Source organism: Nicotiana tabacum, chromosome 9, assembly GCF_000715075.1.
Source record: "Nicotiana tabacum cultivar K326 chromosome 9, ASM71507v2, whole genome shotgun sequence".
Lineage (NCBI taxonomy): Eukaryota > Viridiplantae > Streptophyta > Magnoliopsida > Solanales > Solanaceae > Nicotiana > Nicotiana tabacum.
Genome location: NC_134088.1, coordinates 50,296,351 through 50,314,534, shown reverse-complemented (window position 1 = coordinate 50,314,534; position 18,184 = coordinate 50,296,351). Strand labels below are relative to the sequence as shown.

General features: G+C 39.8%; 1 protein-coding gene across 1 annotated transcript; it reads left to right on the top strand.

Moving 5' to 3' along the window:
- The first annotated feature begins 506 nt into the window (after nucleotides 1-506).
- Nucleotides 507-3,353, top strand: LOC142163891 (uncharacterized). The gene is made up of 5 exons (XM_075221044.1): nucleotides 507-845; nucleotides 1,068-1,231; nucleotides 1,344-1,537; nucleotides 1,658-2,225; nucleotides 3,227-3,353. Exons 1-5 carry the CDS (start codon nucleotides 507-509, stop codon nucleotides 3,351-3,353), a joined length of 1,392 nt encoding a protein of 463 aa, XP_075077145.1.
- Nucleotides 3,354-18,184: the final 14,831 nt, after the last annotated feature.

Below are 18,184 nucleotides of genomic sequence, written 5' to 3'. Positions count from 1 at the left end.
CAGGAATTGCCGCCATCCAAGAGTAAGAAAGATGTGATTTGTTTCCTGGGTAGACTAAATTCCATCAGTCGTTTCATAGCCTAGTTTGTGAACCCATTTTCAAGTTGCTGAAAAAGGATGCTGCCACAAAACGGCCAGAAGAGTGCCAGAAAACCTTCAACAGAATCAAGGAATATCTGTCAAATCCACCAGTGATGGTTCCCCCCGAACGTGGGAAGCCATTGTTGTTATATCTGTCAGTTTTGGATAACGCCTTCGGTTGTGTGTTAGGACAACATGATGAAACTAGGAGAGAGGAGCAGGCTGTCGACTACTTAAGTAAGAAGTTTATGCCAAGCGAGGCCAAATACACTTTGATAGAATGTACTTGTTGCACTATGACATGGATCGCCCAGATACTAAGGCATTACATATCAGTATAGACTACGCATCTTATATCTCACCTCGACCCACTTAAATACATCTTCTAGAAGTCGGTGCCAAAAGGAAAACTAGCTAAATGGAAAATGCTTCTCAGCGAATTTCACATTGCGTACATAACTCAGAAGGCTATCAAGGGGAGAGCATTAGCTGACCACCTTGCAGAGAACCTGGTGGACGGGGATTATGAGCCACTCACTACGTATTATCCCGATGAAGAAGTATTATTTGCTGGAGAAGATATTGCAAAATCATACCTTGGATGGAGAATGTTTTTCGATGGAGCAACAAACTTTAAAGGAGTCGAAATTAGGGCAGTCCTAATTTCGGAATCCGGACAACACTATCCAGCATCGGCAAAGATAAGATTCCCTTATACCAGTAATATGGCTGAATACGAAGCGTGCATCCTTGGGATTATAATGGTAGTCGACATGAACATCTAAGAACTTTTGGTCATAGGGGATTCCAATCTATTGATACACCAAGTCCAAGGGGAATGGTCCACCAAAAATGTCAAGATCCTTCCATACCTGCACTGGGTGAAAGAGATATGCATGAAGTTCACGAATATTGAGTTCAATCACGTCCCCGAGATTCAGAACGAGTTCACTGACACCGTTGCAACTCTATAATCCATGATTCAGCATCCAGAAAAGAAGTACATCGACACGAGGTTAGCATTCAGCGAAGGATCGGTAAGACTCCACTTCCATATAGATAAAGATCCAGATGGTAAACCATGGTATCATGACATCAGGAGATTCCTTGCAACCAGAGAGTACCCGGAGAATGCTACTAATAGTCAGAAGTGAGCCCTCTGGAGGCTGGAAAATCACGTTTTCCTTAACGGGGAAGTACATGTACAGGAGGACCCCATACTTGGGTTTGTTATGATGTGTAGATGTTGCTGAGGCAACCAGGTTATTTGAAGAAATACATGCAGGAACGTGTGGAACCCACATAAATGGGTTCACATTAGCCATGAATATCTTGAGAGCTGGATATTTTTGGATGACTATGGAAAGCGATAGTATCCGCAACGTACAAATGTGTCACCGGTGCCAGATTCACGGGGATTTCATCCAGGTTCCGCCGAATGAGTTGAATGTGATGGGTTCAACTTGGTTGTTCGCCGCTTGGGGCATGGATGTGATTTGACCCATAGAGCCCGCCGCATCAAATGGGCATCACTTCATCTTGGTAGCTATTGACCACTTCACTAAATGGGTTGAAGCATCTATCTACAAGGCCATCACAAAGAAGGTAGTAGCAGATTTTGTTCGAAAGAACATCGTCTGCAGATTCGAGATACCTGAGTCAATTATTATTGACAACGCCGCTAACCTTAATAGCGAACTCATGAGAGAAATATGTGAGAAGTTCAAAATCGTCCACCGTAGCTCCACAGCCAACAGACCACAAATGAATGGGGCAGTCGAGGCAGCGAACAAGAATATCAAGAGGATCCTACGAAAGATAGTGGATAATCACAGGCAATGGCATATGACACTATCCTTCGCCTTACTTTTTTATCGGACCACCATGACAACATCCACTAGGGCAACGCCGCACATGTTAGTATACGGCATTGAAGCTGTGATATCCGCAGAGGTCGAGATACCATCTTTAAGGGTCATTCAACAGGCCAAGTTGGACGATGCCGAGTGGATACAGGTCAGACAAGAGCAACTCATGCTCATCGACGAGAAGAGAATGAAGGCAGTATCCCATGGTCAGCTATATTATAACAGGATGGCCAGTGCATTTAATAAAACGGTGAAGCCTCGTCAGTTCACACCGGGGTAGTTGGTTCTGAAGAAAATCTTTCCCCACCCAGAGGAAGCCAAAGGAAAGTTCGCACAAAACTGTCCAGGCCCTTACGTGGTTCACCGAGTATTGTCGAGTGGAGCTCTAATCTTGTCAAAAATGGATGGAAGAACCAACACGAAGCCCATCAACTTAGACAGAATCAAGAGATACTATGTTTAAGGACAAAGTGAGTTAGGTTTTTGCTGTAACAAAACTACGTTCAACCTAACTTTGCACAGAGGGATACGTAGGCAACCCACATAGGGTTCGGTTTCTCTCTGTCATTTACTTGTAATAGAAAAACCAAATATCACTTTTGTATGTTGCTCTGGAACTATGCCGACTTGATTTCCTCGAAAAGGAATACGTAGGCAATCCTCATCGGATTCAGCTGTCTTTTGTAATTGAACTACGTTCTGGCCTGATTTCGTTTGGAAACATAGGCAGTCTGAGTCAGACGAAGCCACTTCATTCTTAATCGCATAATTTTTGCATCTATTGTAATCGAACTACATCTTGACCTAATTCCATTTAGATACGTAGCTGCCTGAGTCAGGCTCGGTCATCTTCATCATATTTTGTCATCATCCACGAACTACGTTCAGACCTGATTCTGTTTTGTATACGTAGGCAACCTAAAAGGGTTCGGTCATAACCTTAGGAAAAACCTTTGTAATGCATTAGTTGAATTAATATACAATCGCAACGGTAAACAGCCACATTCTCAAGCATTGCGAAAGATCGAGATCAATAGGATAGACTTTTCAAGAAGAGACGCTCTCATGTGGAGAACTTTTCGTAATATGTCATAATTCGGAACGACAACACTTGTCATAAAACAAATCTTTTCAAAATTATTTTTCTAAAAATACAATAATTTGCTCCACCTACCAAACTTCGCGGCGTAACCATATCAAAGGCCGGGGAAAACCAACATTGTGACCGACACAAACCAACTTCCCCACTCCCACTAAGAACTTTTCTTTGAGTGCAGGATCAACAGGAAGCAAGGAAGCGTTGAGACCACATTGGGGAAAATGATGAATCCGCCACCTTCCCAGGATTATCTCCCTTTACTCCATTACTTGAATTTTTCTGGTACATCTAAAGCTAATCTTTGACTCCTTTGTAGGCACCTCGGAGTTCGACTGTTGATACGGAAAGGGCACTGTATATAGCAAACCGTCTTCTCAACCAATCGTAGCACCTTGTACAAAATGAACTGCTGGCTTCATCGATTGAAGCCCTATATATAGCAAACCACCTGCTCAACCAATCGGAGTACCTTGTACAAACGAGCCATCGGCTTCACCAATTGAAGTCCTGTATATAGCAGATTATTAGCTCAAACAATCAAAATGCCATGTACAAATCAAACGTCAGCTTTGCCAATCGAAGCCTTATATATAGCAAACTATTCATTCCACCAACGGAACAATCCGCATCACCACTCCATTGTAACGTAGGCCAGAATAGACAGTCGCAAACCTCGTCACCGACGTTCTGCCAATCAATGGCCGCAACTTAGATTCGTAGTCAAGAGTATCTCTTGGGCATGCTTTTCTTTCCTTGACTATTACCTTGAATGTTTTTACATTTTGCTCGTGCAGCTTCAGGCATGATTATGATTTAAGTTAATTGCTCCCAAGCGGAGGTTATTTTACATTTTAGTGCAAAGCTCTTCCAACAAGCGGAGTCGCACTCCACCAAATCAACCTCTCCCAACAAGCGGAGGCAATTTTCAATGCTCTGTCAGCAGCTGAACGGTACACAACCTGGCTAGAAAATCAAGTCAAGTTCAAGTATCCCATCATCCCGATCCTAAATAACGGCTCACCGGCAGCCAGATATCATCATTCCTGCATAATTTACATCACATCATAATATATTCTACATTGCAATATATGGGTATGTGTTTATTTCATTTTTACAGTAACAAATATCACAACGTGGAACTCTTTCTAAGCAGCAAACCAAACTACAACGCTTTGAGAGACAACAAACTCATTAGCGAGCTAAGGATCCAAGTTCAGGCACAAAACGACAAGTAGAACTCAAAATCTTCAAATCCTTAAAATGAAGCCGCAAAATATAAGCTATCGTGAGTATCCAATCCTCCGTCTCGCTGTAACATCATAATACGATACTGGGGAAATTCCTGTGAGCATCGTTTCCTCAAATCCTCACTCCAGAACTACATGAGGCCTGATCATTGTTAAGCCCGAGGTATGTAAGCAATTCAAAGCGATAATTCGGCCCCCACTTCCCCAAAAGCTTCCCGAAATCTTCCTCATCTCTCCCTAAATGCACGCAATCCGTAATCTTCCTTAAATCCATATGCCATCCCTGCAATGTATGCCGAAATTCAGGACAAAATTGGCTTTGGTTCAATTTCTTTACCCGAAAACTCTTTCATCGTCTCCGTTCAAAGAGGGGCAGCTATTGAGGACCAATTTTGACCCTCCCTTTTAAAATTAATTTATGTATACTTCAATATTTACAATGAATCTCTTGAAAGTATTTTCTAGCTATAAATGCCTATTTTTACAAAATAAACTAGGTATTAGTTTTGAAATTAATAGCCTAGCATTAGCATTATTATAAATACACTTACTATTTTAATATTATTAAAAAAATTTAAATACCTCACATATGTTTATGATTCAACGGATTACTCCTTAATTCATAATTAATTGGGTTACTATGTTAATAATACAATTAATATTGTAATTTCATACAAAGAAGATATTTTATAAATAACTAATTACAATAATTAGTGGTATATTTGATATTTATAATTTTACTATATTTTATTAGAAATAATTAAGTTTATTTAATTTAATTTTAAAATGGATTAAAATGGATAAAGGCTATAATTACAATTCTCTAATTAAACACAAGATGACCATCTTTTAAATTTATTTTGGCCCAAAGACAAGCCCAATCTGAAAAATACTCAGTCCAAACAACCCATCTCTCTTCCAAATTGACAATCCATGACCTCCCCTCCGAACCAATGAGATCACGCCACGTCATTTGCCTTACTCACTCACAAAGAAAGCATAACGAACCATCCAACTTCCAACCCCATACGGTGCACCGTCAATTACCATGCTAATTTGTGAAAATACGAAAAATCTCATAATCAACTCGAAATTACAAGCAGGTTGAACACCTCATTGATCAAGAACCATCCATTTAACTCAATCCATTTAGCTAAGTAGTGGCGATTTCTTTTGACTAGACACCGCCACTACTTAGTTGAGTTTAGTTTTGATGCTTACTGAGTATATAGGGTCAGTTGTACTCATACTATAATTCTGCACCATGCGTGCAGATTTTGGAGCTGAGTTATTATAAAAGCCGAATGCTAGAATTGAAGATGTACCAATGTTCCAATTTCAAGCTACCATTTTGTACATGGTAGTTTAGGACGTATATTTTTGTTTATGTAAAGTACATATAGATTATATATTTTCTTCACACCAATGTTGTACATCTTAATCTTAGTGGCTCATGACTTGTACTAATAGTTCTTGAGGATAGTTGTATTATATTTTGCATTCTCATATTGTTATTTCTTTGATGATTTTCAGTTCGAGTTGTTATGTATGTTGGTTGAATTATCTAGATGGTTGGTTTATGACTTGGTGGGATTTAGGTTGTGACAAGTTGGTATAAGAGCTCTAAGTTCATATGTTCTATGAGTCATGAGCAAATATCTCATAGAATCTTACGGATCGGTATGATGATGTCCATACTTATGTTTGAGAGGTTATAGGACATCTAGGAAACTTCTCTTTCTTTCTTCCCTTATCGTGTGACTTTGTTTCAGATTGAAGTCTATATCTTAGATTTCTTTCTATTTGATTGTATGTGATGTTAAGAACTCGATATCAGTAGGGCACTTGTGGCTTGTGATAATATCACATATGTGGTATGAGATTTTTCCTTGTGATGCGAAGGTAGGCCAGTTTAAAGGACTTGTGGTCAGGTATGGACTGCAACTTTGGCTCGGTGGACTCAGGTACGTGAGCATGTAATTTAAAATTCATATGTCCAATAGTGTCCCTAGAAATGAGAGTGAATGCACAATGAGCGGTAAGATAGCTAAGTTTTCACCATTGATTGCTCTGAAATTTAATGGGTGCTCCTACAACCTTGAAATAAAATGAAGAAGATCTTTCCAAAGTGAAGTGGCTGAGTTAATGAGGCAGCTTACAAATACGTGCCATATGTCTAAAGGCTACACTAAGAGGGTTTGGATTTGGGGAGAAGGATTTACTTGATATGCAAAGGGAATATGGATGCTTAATTATCATCTCGGTGTGTAGTAAAATATTAAGGTATGGATGTATTGATGGACCTTTCAGTTGTTCATTAATGGAATGAAACAGATTCTTGCAGCATGTGGACAAGTGTAGACTCGGAAAGATCCATTGATTTCATAGAGGTTATAACCATGGTAAGGTCAGAAAGAGACTGCATTAGGACTAAACAGGTGAGTTATCTTCTGTGAGAAGGTTTGAGGTTGTATGACTTCTTAAAGGGTTCTTATAAAGGCTCTTTTTCTATCTAGTGAAATGTTCATTCTAAGATGAAGGTTTGGATCACATGAGGAAGATAACATGATTGTCACAAGGATAAGTATGTATTTGGCAGGCAATTTGGAATATGTTATAATTAGAACTACACAAGCTAGTGAGGAGATTGGTTGAATACCTGTGCGAGATCATAGTAGATAACGAGGAGAAATTATTTTAGGTTCTCGGATGATGTAATTATAGATTTGAGCTAAGTAAGGGAATCTAACATAGACGATCAAAGCATATGGGCATGTGTTGTTGTAGTTCCTAGAATAAAGTATGCTTATGGATTAGTTATGACTTGAGAATGGTCATATCGCATGATCACTTATGTAGTTCTAAGATGAAGGTTTGGATCACATGAGGAAGTCTGACCAAACCGCCCGTCTATCTGAGCATGAAATGCCATGCTCAACTTGACCTGCATGCCCAGCTCACGTTGCGCTGCTCTCTAAAAATATGATATAAACTGAGTGCCTCGATACGAGATGATAGAAACAGGCACACCATGCAGGAGAACAATCTCTCTGAGATAAATCTGAGCCAACTGCTTAGAAGTGTAAGAAGTCATGATCGAAATAAAATGTGCAGACTTGGTCATCCTATCCATAATGACCCACACAGCATCAAATCTCCTCAAGGTCCGTGGCAACCCAACCAAAAAATCCATATGATATGCTCTTACTTCCACTCTGGTATATCTAACCTCTAATGCAAACCATTCTGTCTCTAATGCTCATACTTGACCTGCTGACAGTTCAAACACCGTGCAACATGCTCACCGATGTATTTCTTCATCATTCTACACCAATAATGTTGCTTCAAATCACGATAAATCTTCGTAGTACCTGGGTGAATAGAATTCCGCAAGCTATGAGCCTCTTTAAGAATCAACTCCCTCAAACCATCCACTATCGGAACACAGATTCGACCCTAAAGCCTGAACACCCCTTCATCACCAATAGTAACTTCCTTAGAACTACCTCGTTGCATCGTGTCCTTAAGGACAAGTAAGTGGGGATCATCATGCTGGTGCTCCTTAATGTGCTCAAACAAAGACGACTACGACACAACACAAGCAAGTAGCCTACTGGGCTCCGAAATATCCAACCTCATGAATCTGTTGGCCAAAGTCTAAACATCCATAGCTAAGGATCTCTCTATGGCTGGAATGAATGCCAAACTCACCATGCTCTCCGCTTCTCTACTCAAGGCTTCAACTACTACATTGGCATTCCCTGGATGATAAAGAATGGTGATATCAATCCTTCAACAGCTTCAACCATCTTTGCTGCCTCAAATTCAAATCTCTTTGTTTAAACAGATGTTGGACACTCCGGTGATCCGTATGTACTTCACAAGACACACCATATAAGTAATGCCTCCAAATCTTGAGTGCATGTACAATGGTAGCTAACTCCAAATCATGCACCAAATAGTTCTTCTCATGGGGCTTTAGTTGGCATGATGCGTCGGCAATCAGCCTACCTTCCTGCATCAATACACATCCAAGACCAACCCTCGAAGCATCATAATAAACCTATATGATCCCGATCCTGAAGGCAAAACTAACATTGGAGTCATAGTCAATGTCGTCTTGAGCTTTTGAAGGATCTCATGACACTCGTCTGACCACCTAAACGGAGTGCCCTTCTTAATCAAATGAGTCAATAGGGCTGCAACATATGAAAACCCCTCGGGTTCATCTTGATCCCATCACCAGATACCACGTGACCCAAGAATTCCACCGAGTCTAGCCAAAACTCACACTTAGAGAACTTAGCATACAACCTTTTCTCCCTCAAAATCTGAAGCATAGTCCTCAAATGTTGCTCGTGCTCCTCAGTACTACGGGAATACACCAAGATATCATCAATGAACACAATGACAAAAGAATCCAAATACGGCTAGAACACATTGTTCATCGAATGCATGAAGGATGTTGGGGCATTAGTCAACCCAAAACACATCACTAAAAACATGTAATGCCCAAAATGAGTCCTGAAAGCCGTCTTGGGAATGTCCAAAGCCGTGATCTTGAACTGGTGATACCCCGACCTCAAATCAATCTTCAAGAACACCGTAGCTCCCTGAAGCTGGTCAATTAAGTCATCAATGCGAGTTAATGGATACCTTTTCTTAATGTAACCTTGTTTAATTTCCTATAGTGAATACACATTCTCATGGAACCATCCTTCTTCTTCATGAACAACACTGGCGCACCCCACAGTGATACGCTAGGCCTGATGAACCCCTTGTCCAACAACTCTTTCAAATGTCCTTTAAATTCTTTCAACTCTTTTGGGGCCATGCGATACGATATAATAGATATGGGCTGAGTGCCCGGCACCAAGTCAATACCAAAATCAATATCTCTATCGGGTGGCATGTCGAGTAGGTCTGCAGGAAAAACTTCTGGAAACTCCCTCACAATCTGAACTGACACAGTGGTAGGGGTATCAGCACTAGCATCTCTCAAAAAGGCTAAGTACGCCAAACACCCCTTCTCAACCATCCGCTAAACCACCCTACTAAAAGTATATCCAAGAGAACCTTTCCATTCCAAACTTGGCAACCCCGGCATAGACAACATCACAGTCTTAGCGTGACAATTAAGAATAGCATGATATTGATATAACCGATCCATACCCAAGATCACATTAAAATCAACCATACTAAGCAACAAGATATCAACACTAGTCTCAAAGCCCCCAATAGTAACCAAACAAGACCAATATACATGATTCACCATAATAGAGTCACAAACCGATGTAGATACATGAATAGGAATATCAAGAGAACTATTGGGCAAACCCAAATACGATGCAAAGTATGATGACACATAGGAATATGTAGATCCAGGATCAAATAGAACTGATGCATCCCTGTGAAAGACCGAACAAATACCTGTGATAACCGCATTATAGGCCTCCACCTCGGGTCTCCCTAAAAATGCATAACAACGGGTCTGATCTCCGCCCGACTGACCCCTGCCTCTAGGGCGTCCCCTGACTGCTTGAGCTCCCCCTCTAGCTGGAGGGGCTGGTAGTGTAATAATTGGAATTTGAATCACTGCTTGAGAACCATGTTGTGCTGCCCCTCTACCATGTCTAGGGAAATCCATGTTGATATGCCCTACCTCTCCATACTCAAAACAACCTTGAGCTGATAATAACTGTTGAATCTAAGGCTGCCTCTAATAACCCGAGTACCCACAAGAAGAACCTTAGGCTGAAGGAACATGTTAGGAGCTCGGTGCTAGTAATGCACCGAATGAAGATTGAACTGGAGCACCACGAACTGGATGATAAGCTAAAGGATCTTGCCTACTAGGATGGCCTCTTCGTGAATGATCCCCCCTTCCAAACGACGCACCACTGAAACTGCCATAATACCATGGCTTCTTTCTCCTCGCCACCGTGGTCTCCCTGCTCTGACTCCAGATGCGCTCAATTATGCGCGCTATGTCCACAACATTGATAAATGTAGTACCAGTCTCTTACTACCTATCCATAGCAATCTTGATACCAAAATTCAACCCCTCAATGAACCTCTTCACCTTCTTAACCTCGGTGGGGATCAGAAAAGCTGCATGACGGGATAAATCAGTGAATCTCATCTCATACTCAGTCACAGACATACAATCCTGCTGGAGATACTCGAACTAAACCCATATCTCCTCCCTCTGGTTGAGGGAAATGAACTTCTCTAAGAAGAGATGTGAGAACTGACTCCAAGTGAGTGGAAGTGACCCTGTTGACTGCTACGTTGTAATGACCCGATAGTTCATTTTGAGTACTGCTCCATTTTATGTGTTCTTAGACCTCTCATTGCTTTATTTGATGATTTACGACTTGCGTGCATGGTCCTTGTCATATTCTTGAAAGTTCATAAGTGAAAATTTAAAGAAAATGTGATTTTTGGCTTTAAAAGCGACTAGAATTTACCACGATCAACATTTTTGATAAATGACCTCGGATCAGTGTTTTGACGATTTCAGTAGGTTCGTATGATATTTTTGGACTTTGATCATATAGAATTCACACCTAATTAAGTAATATAAAATGGACCTTGCAATGATAAACCCAACGCGAGTCAGGGTCGAATCCACAAGGAGTTTAAAATGGGTGTTAAGGTAAATACTCAAGGAAGAAACTGGAAATAGCTAGATTTGGCTTCCTAACAAAAGTGGGTAACATTTTCTGCTAAATTCTATTACTAAGAAATTTTAACTAACTATTGAACAAGTAATGATTGAAATATCTTTTTTAAGATCCCATCCAGTAGAAAATCATAATACATAACATGCTCTGCACGCCGGTAGGAAATATCCATCTTCAATCGTGGTAGAAACCATCGAGAACTCTTCGAAACCCATTCGCACATAATCAAACCATCAGAACTAAATCTCTCTAACTCAACCAAGTCACACAGGTTTCCAAACCCAAGAGTATTGCCACAAAACACCTATAGAAACTCACCACATAATAAGTACCCAAAGAACCGATCATGTCCATTACCGTGCTGATCTCACCTACTACCAAGTTGTCCTATTTCTCTGAGTTCCTTCTGAGTTATCCTTAAGTTGACATTTCTCCTTGCCATAACACCACGGTCCTTAGTCAAAGCTCACCACAAGAGATCCTAGCATAAAACCACACCACCCTAAGGCCCATAAGCCATTGTATTCCCTCTTAAGCACCCCCAAAAGCACCACAACCGAGACATCCACTCTGAAGAGACCTTCTGTGAATCTAAAGTGGTTTCCTTCACCTTTATGATACTGGAATATAAAATCCATGATGATATAGAAATACCGAGAATCTCGACCCCATCCAATGTAAATCTCAGATTCTAGCCATATACAAATCTGAAAAATTCTGAATTGCTACATATAAATCTTGAATTCATTAGAACCTTCTCGAGAGTCATCCACTCTGCTCAAATCTCAATTCCACTGCCCAAACAGGCTGAATGACTTGTTCCCCATCAGCATGACAACACCCAAAGAAGTAATCCACACTTCTAAGCAACCGAGTGAATCCCTACTCCATGCACACTACATCTGTCACGAATAACAAACTCAAATCATTTCGTGATTTCTATATTCCTATAAATTGTAACACACCATGCATCAAGAAATTTGCTTGCTTAAGTCATCCTCAAAACCAACCTCTGTAAGTCATAACTGATCCACAAGTATGCCTTAGACCGAAAGGCCCAAAAAAAGTGGCAAGAATAAATCTTATGATTTATGACTCTTTAGTCATTGAAAGATAGGTGGCAAGAAAACGTGGCAGCCCCTAAATCTTATGACTCTTAAGTCATTGTAAGATAGGTGGCAAGAATAAAATCATTAAGGATTAGGTGGTGGTTGCACAATCCATGTATAAAACATATCTCTAAACTTAAGAGACATGGATGGATAAGCAACTTAAATCACAAACACATTCTCATATACATCTGATGAGGATTCAAATGCAATTATTGTGTGTTACAAACGAAAGTCATGTAAGCAACACCCAAGACCTTCAACAATTCAAATTAACGTGAGATTTTGCAATTTTAAGGGAGTACGGTGTAATCTTTCTAAAGAGAATCGACTCAGGTATGTTAAGGCTATCCTTTATTTCTTTTGGCATGATCCATAAGACACAAACAAAATGACCAAATGCATAATTTCCATACATGACTCTATTCATAGAAATATTAGAGATGCTTATGTTCTTGATTTCCCACGTGTCATATTATTTTATCATCTGTTCATGGGTCTCAAAAATACGTAAGTTGGTAAAGTTTATTTCATGATATTAATCAGAGGCATAATGGTCTTATGACGTACCGAGAGATTTTATTAACGTATTTCATATACATTTCATGCATTTATACATGCACATTGACCCATGACCAGATGGCATTATACACGCATTGACCCATGACCAGATGGCATTATATATATAAATGGGATATGGAAAAAGGTTATGGCGTTATATACGCACCACCACCTGATCAGTTGGTATACGTTGATGATTTGCCCACAGTGGCCGAAATGATATGATGGGATGCCTTCAGAGGCTTGATGATGTTATGAACGCATATACCAATGCATGGTATGACATTTATACGCATATGCATGACATTATAAAAATGAAATAATTCACAGAGCGATGCAGATGTACATGTCGAGTCTTTTACTCCATGTTTCTCTCATGTCTATTATTTACTGATTTTCATTCCTTACATACTCGGTACATTATTTATACTGACGTCCCTTTGACGCGGGACGCTGTGTTTTATGCCCGGAGGTCCCGATAGACAGGTCGAGAGTCCTCCAAGTAGGCTATCAGCTCAGCGGAAGATGTTGGTGCGCTCCATTTGCTCCGTAGTTGCTTATTTGTTCAGTATAATTAGGACATGTATTGATTGGTATGGCGGGGCTCAGTCCCGATCTTTATGATACTTATGTACTCTTAGAGGCTTGTAGACAGATGTCATGTATACGGATACTTGTATGGCCTTGTCGGCCTATGTTTTGAGTTTACAAATGATCATGTTGGCCTTATAGGCCCGTATGTCACATGTGTAAGTTTTTATATCAGGTTGGGTCGTCCTATATGGATTACTCCCCCATGTTCATTTTGGTTAGCCCATGATGGCCCGTTTGGCCCATTTGCCAATGAAGGTATGATAAGAAAGATATGCTATGTTGGTACTCGATTGAGTAAGGTATCGGGTGCTCGTCGTGGCCCATAGTTTTTGGTCGTGACAAAAGTTGTATTAGAGCAGTTCTGTCCAACGGAGTCTACAAGCCGTGTCTAGTAGATTCTTGTTTATGGGTGTGTTGTGCACCATACTTATACGCAGGAGGCTACAGGGCATTTAGGACTGTCACTCTTTCTTCTTACTCTAGATCGTGTGGTAGAGCTCAGTTGTAGGAACTCAATTTCCTAAACTCTATCTTATTCATAATATGATGATTCCTACATCTAGAAAGACGGTTGGTAAGAGATTTCATATGGCTGTGAAAGATTTGAGTCAGAGGAACTCGATTTTGCTTGATGCTTATGATGGATAAATGTAAGGTCTTCAGCAGATCATGTGTGTACTAAGATGTGTAAGCCTTTTGATAAGGAGCCCTAAGGCAGGAATATCTATCCACCCCTATGGTGAAAGGCAATGAGAGATTCATAAGATAGATACAAGTTTCAACAAGTGAAAGAAGCAAGAGGAAGAAGGGTACGAGGCACCCAGCTAATGAAGATTATTAGTATTTACAATTCAGGCAGAGGAATATAAGCCTTTTGAGTTACTTTCAACAATAAGAGAGGTATGTATAATTGGCCACACCCATCTCAGTTATACCCTATTTGGGGCTAACAGGTGTAGTTTAAGAAAAGGACGGGATATCAGGATCCGAATAGGGTTAGAGTAACCCAAAATTGTGAATGGATTGTTTGTGTTAGTTGGCATTTCCAAAGGATATTACAAAGGTGCTAATAGATCTCATTGTGAGGCACCCAGATGATGCACTATAGAATATTACAATTAGATGTGAATAATAGCATGATCAAAAAAAGATATTTCAGAAGATAGGCACTGAAATCCTGGAAGGGATAAATATTACCTTAGTGTGGCTCGCGTCCCTAGTAGAGCGAAAATGTTAAGCAACCCGAAGAGCCACTAGATGGAGCTAAGGGGAGCTAAGAACAAAAGAATGTCTTATTCGAGTTTTCAGAATAAAGTGATAGACATAAATGTTAGAGGGAAATAAGAAAAGAGTTAATGAAGCATTATGAATAAGATATGATACATGGATGACAACGGTAGATCAAAAGATGACAGTATTACAGAGTCTATAGTCAAGTGAAGGAAAAGACGAGAGGTGATAGGCCTTGAGATAACAAAAGAGTATAGGCCATAAAGTCATATCCTCATTTCGAGAAATATGTTTGTGACTCCAACGTGACTACCATAAGGAAATGTTAGACCCCAGAGTAATAGAAATCAGTATGGACTGATGAACAAGGTAAACTAAACATGAACTAGGGACTGAGTAATAGTCGGCATCATGAGAATTTCAGAGATTGTGTCTCAGCGATAATAGAATGGAGGACAGAAGAATACCCTTTAAACGTCATTCAGGAAGACGCTTCCCTAAAGCAAGCAAGGTAAGCAAAGTTAAGCTTAAGGGACTGTATGTGCCGGTTACACTAAATTTCACCCTCGTGAGTAAGGAATTCTTTTATCCTTGGTACACAAGGATTACGGTAAGGTGTCATCGATGATGTGAAAAGAAGCCAAGGATGAAGAGGTAAAACATCTATAGTTGACATTTTGAGGTAAAATACGGTCCAAGCTATAATACCCTGTATTTATGGACTAGTGCCATACAAGGTACCACATGACCATGATAGCAAGGTGTATAAAGTGTGTTAAAAGTGAGTAGCATTTTTAAGTAATTTGAGAGAATTCTTAATTTTATGGATAATTGGGTAATTATCGGTCAGTAAGAGATTTATAAGATAAATTAGTAAATAATTATGATTGGGATAAGGCTTAAAAGGCCCAAAAAACATGGCAGCCCCTAAATCTTATGACTCTTAAGTCATTGTAAGATAGGTGGCAAGAATAAAATCATTAAAGATTAGGTGGTGGCTACACAATCCATGTATAAAACATATCTCTAAACTTAAGAGACATGGATGGATAAGCAACTTAAATCACAAACACATTCTCATATACATATGATGAGGATTCAAACGCAATTATTGCATGTTACAAACGAAAGTCATGTAAGCAACGCCCAAGACCTTCAACAATTGAAATTAACGTGAGATTTTGTAATTTTAAGGGAGTACGGTGTAATCTTTCTCAAGAGAATCGACTTAGGTATGTTAATGCTATCCCTTATTTCTTTTGGCATGATCCATACGACACAAATGAAACGAGCAAATGCACAATTTCCATACATGTCTCTATTCATAGAAATATTAGAGATGCTTATGTTCTTGATTTCCCACTTGTCATATTATTTTATCATCTGTTCATGGGTCTCAAAAATACGTAAGTTGGTAAAGTTTATTTCATGATATTAATCAAATGCATAATGGTCTTATGATGTACCGAGAGATTTTATTAACGTATTTCATATGCATTTCATGCATTTATACATGCACATTGACCCATGACCAGATGGCGTTATACACGCGTATATATATGTATATATATGTATATGGGATATGGGAAAGGTTATGGCGTTATATATGCATCACCACTTGATCAGCTGGTATATGTTGATGATTTGCCCACAGTGGCCGAAATGATATGATGGGATGCCCTCAGAGGCTTGATGATGTTATGAACACATATACCTATGCATGGTATGACATTTATACGCATATGCATGACATTATAAATATGAAATGATTTACAGAGGTATTCAGACATACATGTTGAGTCTTTTACTCTATGTTTCTCTCATGTCTATTATTTACTGATTTTCATTCCTTACATACTCGGTACATTATTTATACTGACGTCCCTTTGCCGCGGGACTCTGCGTTTCATGCCCGGAGGTCCCGATAGACAGGTCGAGAGTCCTCCAAGTAGGCTATCTGCTCAGCGAAAGATGTTGGTGCGCTCCATTTGCTCCGGAGTTGCTTATTTGGTCAGTATAATTAGGACATGTATTGATTGGTATGGCGGGGCTCAGTCCCAATCTTTATGATACTTATGTGCTCTTAGAGGCTTGTAGACAGATGTCATGTATACGGATACGTGTATGGCCTTGTCGGCCTATGTTTTGAGTTTACAGATGATCATGTTGGCCTTATAGGCCCATATGTCACATGTGTAAGTTTTTATATCAGGTTGGGTCGTCCTATATGGAGTACTCCCCATGTTCATTCTAGTTAGCCCATGATGGCCTGTTTGGCCTATTTGCCAATGAAGGTACGATAAGAATGATATGCTATGTTGGTACTCGATTGAGTAAGGTATCGGATGCCCGTCGCGGCCCATAGTTTTGGGTCGTGATAAAAGTGGTATCAGAGCAGTTATGTCCTAGGGAGTCTACAAGCCGTGTCGAGTAGAATCTTTTTTATGGGTGTGTTGTGCACCATACATATACGTAGGAGGCTACAGGGCATTTAGGACTGTCACTCTTTCTTCTTACTCTAGATCGTGTGGTAGATCTCAGTTATAGGAACTCAATTTCCTAAACTCTATCTTATTCATAATACGATGATGCCTACATCTAGAAAGACGGTTAGTAAGAGATTGCATGTGGCTGTGAAAGAGTTGAGTCAGAGGAACTCGATTTTGCGTGATGCTTATGATGGATAAATGTAAGGTCTTCAGTAGATCATGTGTGTACTAAGATGTGTAAGCCTTTTGATAAGGAGCCCTAAGGCAGGAATATCTATCCACCCCTATGGTGAAAGGCAATGAGAGATTCATAAGATAGATACAAGTTTCAACAAGTGAAAGAAGCAAGAGGAAGAAGGGTACGAGGCACCCAGCTAATGAAGATTATTAGTATTTACAATTCAGGCAGAGGAATATAAGCCTTTTGAGTTACTTTCAACAATAAGAGAGGTATGTATAATTGGCCACACCCATCTCAGTTATACCTTATTGGGGGCTAACAGGTGTAGTTTAAGAAAAGGACGGGATATCAGGATCCGAATGAGGTTAGAGTAACCCAAAATAGTGAATGGATTGTTTGTGTTAGTTGGCATTTCCGAAGGATATTACAAAGGTGCTAATAGATCTCATTGTGAGGCACCCAGATGGTGCACTATAGAATATTACAATTAGATGTGAATACTAGCATGATCAAAAAAAGATATTTCAGAAGATAGGCACTGAAATCCTGGAAGGGATAAATATTACCTTAGTATGGCTCGCATCCCTAGTAGAGCGAAAATGTTAAGCAACCCGAAGAGCCACTAGATGGAGCAAAGAGGAGCTAAGAACAAAAGAATGTCTTATTCGAGTTTTCAGAATAAAGTGATAGACATAAATGTTAGCGGAAAATAAGAAAAGAGTTAATGAAGCATTATGAATAAGATATGATACATGGATGACAACGGTAGATCAAAAGATGACAGTATTACAGAGTCTATAGTCAAGTGAAGGAAAAGACGAGAGGTGACAGGCCTTGAGACAACAAAAGAGTATGGGCCATAAAGTTGTATCCTCATTTCGAGAAATAAGTTTGTGACTCCAACGTGACTACCAGAAGGAAATATTAGAACCCGGAGTAATAGAAATCAGTATGGACTGATGAACAAGGTAAACTAAACATGAACCAGGGACTGAGTAATAGTCGGCATCATGAGAATTTCAGAGATTGTGTCTCAGCG